This window comes from Sinocyclocheilus rhinocerous, unplaced genomic scaffold (assembly GCF_001515625.1).
Source record: "Sinocyclocheilus rhinocerous isolate Xijiao unplaced genomic scaffold, SAMN03320098_v1.1 scaffold589, whole genome shotgun sequence".
Taxonomy (NCBI): domain Eukaryota; kingdom Metazoa; phylum Chordata; class Actinopteri; order Cypriniformes; family Cyprinidae; genus Sinocyclocheilus; species Sinocyclocheilus rhinocerous.
The window spans coordinates 159,300-168,169 of record NW_015635524.1 but is presented as its reverse complement, the minus strand read 5'-3'; the positions used below and the strand labels follow the sequence as shown (position 1 = coordinate 168,169).

General features: G+C 35.9%; 1 protein-coding gene across 3 annotated transcripts; it reads left to right on the top strand.

The window, feature by feature from the left end:
* The first annotated feature begins 498 nt into the window (after positions 1-498).
* pcid2 (PCI domain containing 2) lies at positions 499-8,547 on the top strand. 3 transcript variants are annotated; one of them, XM_016561498.1, is made up of 15 exons: positions 499-590; positions 917-995; positions 1,097-1,186; positions 2,708-2,781; positions 2,862-2,927; positions 3,010-3,051; positions 3,130-3,184; positions 3,268-3,371; positions 3,982-4,057; positions 5,785-5,926; positions 6,010-6,110; positions 7,371-7,444; positions 7,525-7,650; positions 7,724-7,847; positions 8,336-8,425. In XM_016561498.1, exons 2-15 carry the CDS (start codon positions 960-962, stop codon positions 8,423-8,425), a joined length of 1,200 nt encoding a protein of 399 aa, XP_016416984.1. In that variant the 5' UTR covers positions 499-590; positions 917-959. The 3 variants fall into 3 exon arrangements, with proteins under 3 accessions (XP_016416984.1, XP_016416983.1, XP_016416985.1); XM_016561497.1 differs by having other exon boundaries at positions 914-995; XM_016561499.1 differs by lacking the exon at positions 499-590 and having other exon boundaries at positions 960-995; positions 8,336-8,547.
* The last annotated feature ends 323 nt before the right edge of the window (positions 8,548-8,870 follow it).

The window sequence follows — 8,870 nt, the reverse complement described above, 5'->3', positions numbered from 1 at the left end:
TATGCTAAAATATAAAATAATAAATAAAACTTTATTTAATTAAATTAAAATAAAAAATACTTTAGGTCTTCTTTGACAAAACATCTAAAATGCTCACACATTAGATATCTAAACATAAAAAAAACTAAATACACAAGTATTTCTTTAGTTTTCACATGACACTGAGACAAAAATTTACATTAATATAACTCAATGTGACACTCTCATTACTTTATATTTAGAATAAAGCAAATTGTAATGGTCTGTACATGTCTGCAATAGTAAATGAAACCATTAAAAAAAAAAGAAAACCTTTTGGCAAAAACTGAAATGGCATTATTTTATTATTGACAAAAACTTACCTAGCAGATTAGTATTATTAAACAAGCCTTTAACGTGCTATTCAAAAACATGGAGATTCTAAAATGAAACACATGCTTATGCAAGGGCTCATGTTGCTTTAACTCATGTATTTTATTAATATTTACATTTATGGAAAGTGCAAATTGGAATCCACAGCTGCGTGTTCACAGATGTAAACAGGAAGTGCTGCTGTGACGTTAGCGGCTCTGCAGTGAGGTGCACGCGCGAAGTGATGTGAATTCATTTGGGTAAATAAATACAAGTGATTTTCTCAAAAAAATATCGCTTATATAATATAATATTTATTACGCTATTGTATCGTAACGCTTCATGATCATTTAGAGGGTTACTGAAACGAAGAATGAATGAATGAATGAATTAGCAGCTGCGCTAGAGCTAATTTCAAATACTAGAGTTTAATAGCACATATTAAATACGTCATTTATGGATTTAACTGGCCGTATTTGTTTTGTTTCGTATTCTAGTGTGAATTTAATGTTCTGCTGCTTAGGCAGCAGCATTTCTGCTGATCAGATGTGAATGTGTCTCAATCGTGCTGCTGTTGTCTCAGTAGGCAGCACACTAGATATCATAACGGCGTGTTTGTGGAGATCAGGATGGCTCATATCACATTGAATCAGTACCTGCAGCAGGTGAGCGAGTTGTTATCTGTCATATATTCTATCATAGTTGTTTTATTGTCCTATGCTTTCTCTTCTGTATGTAATGTGACTCTTGTCTGTGTTTCCTGAAGGTTCTGGAGGCCATAGACAGCAGAGACGGGGCGTTCTGTGCAGAGATGTTGTCCTTCAAACATCCACACGTGGCCAACCCTCGTCTACAGGTCGAGCGCTCATTGTCCAGCGAAGGACGTTTCAGTGTTTCATCTGCCACAGATGCCCAAATCAAGACCCCCTTTTAAAATGTGTTTTCATATATAAAGACACAACTGATGAATTAAAATGAAAAATACGTGTAAAATATTATTTGTAGAATATCTAGTTTATATTAAATTACATTTTAAAGTTTTTTTTCTACTCACGCTTAGGCATGGGCCGATTACCGGTTTCAAGGTATACCGCGATTTGAAAATTTCACGGTTTCAAAACCACTAATATTTTCCGTTATACCGTTCCTGCGGTATGTGCTGTTTTTCATGTCACCTCAAAGACTGAAAGTGTAGGAATCCCTCAGGTTGAGTGCAGTGTAGAGAGTAACATGACCCTCCTCCTCCTGTTGGTGCGAGCGAGCGGTCAGTCACGTGTGTGTAGGACGGCTGAACTTAAGGAGCTGCCCCTGGAACTTGCGCGATCGGCAACCGGCCGTTTTTCGTTTTATTGCAAGCAACTCGTCTCTGTTCTGGACTTGCACAAACTGCGTTGCAATGCAATCGTTTTCCAAAATGTCATTTATGTGAAAATATGAAGTCTGTAAACGCCCGTTAACACAGGCCAGAGACGTTGAAGACGGACGCACAGAGAAAAATACTGTAGCAGGCAGATCACTCACTGTTCATGATGCACAAACTATTGGAAGAAAACCCTCAATATTGATTTGGTGGTTTATATGAATGTGTTTCTGAGGGGAACTGACTGTCTTCAGAAAAGTTTACAAGGTATTTTCTTTTAATCTCGTCTCTGTATAGTTCATATAAATTCTACTGTTCCTAATATTCTGTATGTTGCTCAAAAACAAAATATATTGTGTTCAGCGGGAAAAAAGTTTTTTGTTTTACCCAGTCGTTTAAAAATATCACATTTTAGAGCTGTAACGACAATACCGTGATACCGTGAAACCGTGACATTTTTGCTTAAGGTTATCATACCGTCAAAATCTCATACCGGCCCATGCCTACTCACGCTAGTAATGTATTGTTTATTTTAAACAAATTATTTTCATTTATCCAGATATTTAGTTTAATCTTTAATTTTTAATTATTGCTTATTTATGTTTTATAAAATACCCTGTCTCTAAACATTTCCATGGACCCCCTAGCACTCATAAAAAGTTTATTTTTTATTTATTTTTAAATTTATTTAGATATGTAGTTTAATATTATTTTTTATAATAAACATGGACTGCCTAGCACTTAAAATGTTTTATTTTTGTTTATTTATTTTAATCACATTTTTTGTTTTTATTTCAATTTATTTAGACATTTAGTTTAATCTTAATTTTTATTATTTATTTATTTATTTTTAATTGTTTACCCTGTTTTTCTCTATAAACATTTACATGGACCCCTAGCACACTCAAAATGTTTTTTATTTTTTATTTCTTTTTATTTAGATACTTCATTTAATCTTATTTTTTATTATTATTTATTTATTTTTACCCTGTTTCTCTAAACATTTCCATGTTGCAGCTGTCCAGTCCAGAGGAGAAGTGTCAGCAGCTGCTGGAGCCTCCGTATGATGAGATGGTGGCCGCTCATCTCAGGTACTGATTCCTCGTCAATGATGCAGCGATGCATCTCCACTGCATCTTCACTGTCTGACGTCTCGTCTCTTCCTCTGCAGATGCACATTCGCTGTGTCCAATCATGACTTTGTAGAGGCCTACAAATGCCAGACGGTGGTGGTTCAATATCCTTTGTGTCGGATCTTCTGGTGTAACTGTATGTTAGATGTGCAGTTGTTCAGTGTTTGATCTTTAACACAGTTGAACATCATTTCTGAAAGCGTTTCAGGCTCATAAAGAGGAGAACTGGTGAGATGTGGCTTATGGATTTGTTTTGTATTAAACCACAAACACAACGACAGTCGCTGATGATCACTGTGTTTTCAGGGCACTGCCGATCATGTTTGCTGTGACCCTCGACCTTAGGATATTTGCCAATAATGTGAGTAGAGATCATTCATCTGTGGATCTGTAACAACAGCAGCGGCTCATTGTGTGTGTGTGTGTGTGTGTGTGTGTGCACAGGCAGAGCAGCAGCTGCAGTCGAAGGGGAAGGGGAAGGTTGGAGACATGCTGGAGAAAGCAGCTGAACAACTCATGAGCTGCTTTAGAGTGTGTGCCAGTGACAAGTGAGTTACACACACAGTGATACACACACCTCTGACTGTCGTCCACAGCTGATTCTGACCAAGATACACAAGAAGCACAAACATACAGTAAAAACTGGGAAATATTATTACAATTTAAAATAGTTTTCTGTGTGAATATATTGGAATTTATTCCTGTGATCAAAGCTGAATTTTCAGCTTCATTACTCCAATCTTCAGTGTCACAAGAACCTTCAGAAATCATTCTAATATGATGATTTGCTGCTCAGGAAACATTTCTGGTTATTATCAATGTTGAAAACAGTTGTGCTGCTTCATATCTTTGAGGAAATCATGATTTAAATTTTTTTCTGAATTCTTTGATGAATAAAAAGTTCAATAGAACAGCATTTATTTGAAAAGGAAATAAAGTAAAATAAATAAATGATTGATTACTTTAAGAAAAATTGTACTCACCTCAAACTTTTGAACTGTAGTGTACATGTTAAATTTATCATTTCTATCACATCATGTCATGTCAAGTGATAAACTTTTTCACTGTCATCTATCAGCTGTTGAATGGATCTGTACTGTATAAAGTGAGTCTTAGTGGCTTGTCTGTATGGTCATGTGACGTTTTTGTGTGTTTCAGTCGCGCTGGGATCGATGACTCGAAGAAATGGGGAATGTTGTTCCTGATCAATCAGCTCTTCAAGATCTATTTCAAAGTAAGAGTCTGTATAGCTGACCTCTGGCCCATGTTATTTGAGTATCACTGAGATACTGTTAATAGTTTCTGTTAATATTTTGAATTAGATTTTTATTTTTATATTTTCTGCTTTCATGTTAATTTTACTTAAAAGTTTTAGTAATTTTGCTGTGTGTATTTGTCATTTTTATTAGTTTGTTGTAAATACTGTATGTTGGTTGTAAATACTGTATGTCTGCGTATTTTATTTATTTTTATTTTGGTTTTATTTATTTTCGTACATCAAGTTAAACTAAATGTAAATGAGAAATGTTGTCTAGACAACTATTTCAATAACAATTTTTTTTTAACGGTTTTAGGTATAACCATTCTCTGCCTCTGACCAGTGTTGTTATTTATATACTATAGTTTTGTATATAGTATTATTTATGCTACAGTTATATACTTATATACAGTATTATAGCTTTAATTAATTTGTAAATAATGTATTATTTATTTTTATATCGGCAGCGGCTATTTGCACTGTGTAAATAGCGAAGATTATATTTACACTATGTTCAAATAGCAGGATTTTACTTTTTGCAAATAGTGGCAATTATCTGCACCTCAGTATTATAGTACATTATAAAACAGTATGCAATAATAACTTATTGAGTGTAAACTTTAAATTTAATTCAAATTATTAAATGGATGCCACCTTATTGGGACAATAAGGTGGCATCCCTCCCTACACCTACCCTAACCCTACCCGATACTTTATTTTCAACTTTTTGATTATTTCCTTCATCTTCATTGAAAATAAATTTCAATGTTACATTTTTCTGATGTGATTTGAAATTTGAAAAGGGAGAAAAAAGTTTGCCAAAATGTGGATTCGAACCCGGGTCGATCGTGTCAAAATGAGCAAGTCACACGTTTTACCATCTGCGCCACTGGAGCTGATGACTGTTGGCTGTCTTTTGTGTAATGTTCACTAGCCGAATCACACGTTGGTGGGCGGAGTTCGTGTAAATAGACTCTGCCAACAAGGCGGGCTATTTGCACTTAGTGTAAATAGACACTCCGAAAAAAATCAAGCCATTTCATGTACTCTTGGGGGCCCCCTGGTGGCCACGGGGCCCTAAGCAGCCCCTTAGTTCACTTATGCCTTGGGCCGGCTCTGGGCAAAAATCAAGCTTAAATGGATTAGACTCACTGTTAAAAAAAAAACCTTTTACAACTTAATGCTGCCTTGAAATTTAAGCTTAGTCAAATTGAAATATGAAGTTGGTGAAAACGTCTTAGGTTACTTATGTAACCATGGTTCCCTGAGTAGGGAACGAGACACTGCGTCCTCTAGGTTTCTTGCCATGCTGCGGACGCAAGCTTCAGACGAAGAAGTGAATGATGTGTAGCTCCCGGCGCTTATTTATACTATAGTCGCACCGGTAGTGACGTCATGGCTGTCGCCGGCCAACGAGTTGGTGTTTTTTCAATGTATGCGGCAGACACCGGTCACCACGAGGCGTTCCCCATAGCAACCCCTAGAGGACGCAGTGTCTCGTTCCCTACTCAGGGAACCATGGTTACATAAGTAACCTGAGACGTTAATAATTTTAGAGCTTCAACTTCATTTCAGTTAGTTGCCAAGGCAACATTTCTAGTTTTCTTTTAGTTTAGGTTTTCATGTAATATTTCCATGTTGTTGCATTTGACAGACATGTTTTGAATGATGAGGTTATTGTGGAGTTCTCATGTTTGTCCCAGATCAATAAGCTGCACCTGTGTAAGCCGCTGATCCGCGCCATCGACAGCTCCAACCTGAAGGACGATTACAGCACTGCTCAGCGTGTCACGTACAAATACTATGTGGGCAGGAAAGCCATGTTCGACAGTGACTTCAAACAAGGTGTGACTTCGCAGGTACATGACAGTGATGATGATGATGATGTGAGGTCAGTGATGAAGAACGTCTGTCTCTCGTGTGTCCAGCTGAGGAGTATTTGTCCTTCTCCTTCACGCACTGCCATCGCTCCTGTCAGAGGAACAAGAGGCTTATCCTCATCTACCTGCTGCCCGTCAAGATGCTGCTGGTATGAACACATCTTTTTGACCATTTAAAGCAGTGTTTCTCAACCCTGGTCCTGGGCGCCCCCCAACACTGCACATTTTGTATGTCTCCCTTATCTGACACACCTATTTCAGGTCCTGGAGTTTCTTTTAATGAGCTAATGATTTGAATCAGGTGTATTTGATTAGGGAGACACACAAAATGTGCAGTGCTGGGGGGCGCCCAGGACAAGGGTTGAGAAACACTGATTTAAAGACTAGATTTTAGTATTGTGTTGTTGTTTTTTTGGATACATGTGTGTCTGGCTGTAAATGAACAGGCAGATGAAGCTGATCAGGAAGAACTTCTGATGCTAAACAAATACTAACATGTTATATTTACAAAAAGTGGTGAATGGAATGAATATATACATAAATTATATCCAGTTATATTTGAAAGATCTAATCATTGATTTTATTTTGAAAATACAAATGACCAGAGCATATACTGTATGCCAGATGTAGAATTGTTCACACTAGACTTACACATGTATATTTATTGAAAGGAGAAGAATTGCCTTTATGTAATTTGTTTTGTTTTGTTTTATTTATGTAAGTCTTCCTTGTCTGTAAAACATTTTATTAGAGTGCTTTAAATTATATTAGGAGGAAATATTTTAATTGAAAGAATACATTAATAATAATAATAAAAAAAAAGTTTCTCCTGGGAAAATATTAGAATTTTTATCAAATATTAATTTGAAAGATTGTGTTTATTTATTTATTTATTGTTTGTGAAAATAATATTATTAAGCTATTGTATACAATTCGTTTAAGTATTGTTATTAAGACTTTTTAAAATCTTATTACTATAATCTTTTTTTTTTGCCATGAATAAGTAAATACATTTTAGTGTTATTTTAGTATCATTAATGTACTATTATAGTTTTTATTAATGTTTTAAGAGTTTATTTATGTTTGTAGTACTGTTTTTGTGTTTATTTTAGTTACATTTAGTCATTTTTTGTATCTGTCATTTTTATTAGTTTTAATTTTTTTATATATTTTGTCTTTTTTTTAAATAATTTTAGTTTGTTATTTTATTACATCAGCTTAAACTAAATTAAAATACGAAATCTTGCCTTGACATATTAGCTGAAATGAAATAAGTTTAAGGTTGTTTTCATATTTTATTTTATTACAGTTAATGTTTATTTTTTCAAGTAATGAAAAAGCTATTTGGTTGTAGTTTCTGATAATACCCCTAGTGCGTGATAAATGTTCACTGGTTCTTCTGTTTTCAGGGTCACATGCCCACACATCAGCTGCTGAAGAAGTACGACCTTATGCAGTTCGCTGACGTCACCAAAGCCGTGAGGTAAAACACACACACACACGTCACGCTTACAGTGAGGATGCAGTAGATCACCATGATCATCCTCTGCTTGTGTGTGTCAGCGAGGGGAACCTCCTGCTCCTCAATGAAGCTCTGGTCAAACATGAGACCTTCTTCATCCGTTGCGGCATCTTCCTCATTCTGGAGAAGCTGAAGATCATCACCTACAGGAACCTCTTCAAGAAAGTGTGAGTGATTCATTCAAATGGCTCTGATCTGGTTTGTGGTTTCTGTGACATCCGTTCGTCCGTCCATCTGCAGGTACCATCTGCTGAAGACCCATCAGCTTCCTCTGGATGCCTTCCTGGTGGCGCTGAAGATGATGAAGGTGGAGGATGTGGACATCGATGAGGTTCAGTGCATCCTCGCCAACCTCATCTACATGGTGAGATGCACGTGTCACTTCCTGTTGACCATCAGACACAGAATGTAATTCCAAAACAAACGGCAAATATTGACAGATTGAAGCTTTAGAGTGTATCATTCTGTGATACAGATACAGTTACAGTTTGTTAATAAGTTACATTGTGTCATTTCAGGCTGAATTATTCGTGTTTTGAATTAGCATATTTAGCATATTAATATTTTGTCATTTTTATTAGTTTTTTAATATATATATATATGTTTGGGTTTAATTTTATTTCAAATTTAGCTTTTTTTCTCTCTAGATAGTTATTTTAGTGCTTTAACTTGCACTTATTTCAGTTTGTTGTCAAGGCAACATTTCAGATTTTTTTAGTTTGTTTTTCATCAAATTTTAGTATTTTATTTCAGCTTTATTTCAGTGATCAAACATGTTTTAGTTGTAGTGCCTGCTGCTATGTGTGAATGAGTGTGATTCTGTTGGTTTGACGTGTTTTCTCTCTATCTCAGGGTCACATCAAGGGTTATATTTCCCATCAGCACCAGAAGCTGGTTGTCAGCAAGCAGAATCCGTTTCCTCCACTGTCCAGCGTATCCTAACCATCAGCTCCCGGAATGCACCTGTTCCTCTACAATAATGTCAAACATGCTTGTCCTCAACTTCATTCTCATTTTATGTTCACTCTCTTTTTTTATTGATTGTCAAATAAACATCACACTGTTTTGTACTTTTGTGAGTTTTATTTCATGCTGCAGTGGCTCAAAACACGTTAGAATAAAGCAGCGGTTGGGAACCTACAGCTTGTCAGCTACACCTGGCTCTTTAACAAAGCATGTGGGTTACCGGGTCTCTCATCCTTTATCAAGAAATGATAGATAAAACATTAAACACATCACTAGAGTTCAGCTTTCTGCAGAAAAGCAGCCAATTACAACTCGTTTGTTGTACAGTACACCTGCACTCAGATTCAAGCAGCTACAGAGTTTGTTTGTTGTAATGGCATAAAGAAAGATGTCAAGGGATGTGCTTGATATTAAAAAGAAA

Coding starts and splice junctions, on each gene's coding strand:
- pcid2 (XM_016561499.1), top strand. CDS start 960: ATGGCTCATATCACATTGAATCAGTACCTGCAGCAG. Junction 2,928..3,009: donor TGCCAGACGGTGGTGGTTCA/ATATCCTTTGTG, acceptor ACACAGTTGAAC/ATCATTTCTGAAAGCGTTTC. Junction 7,848..8,335: donor TCGCCAACCTCATCTACATG/GTGAGATGCACG, acceptor TCTCTATCTCAG/GGTCACATCAAGGGTTATAT.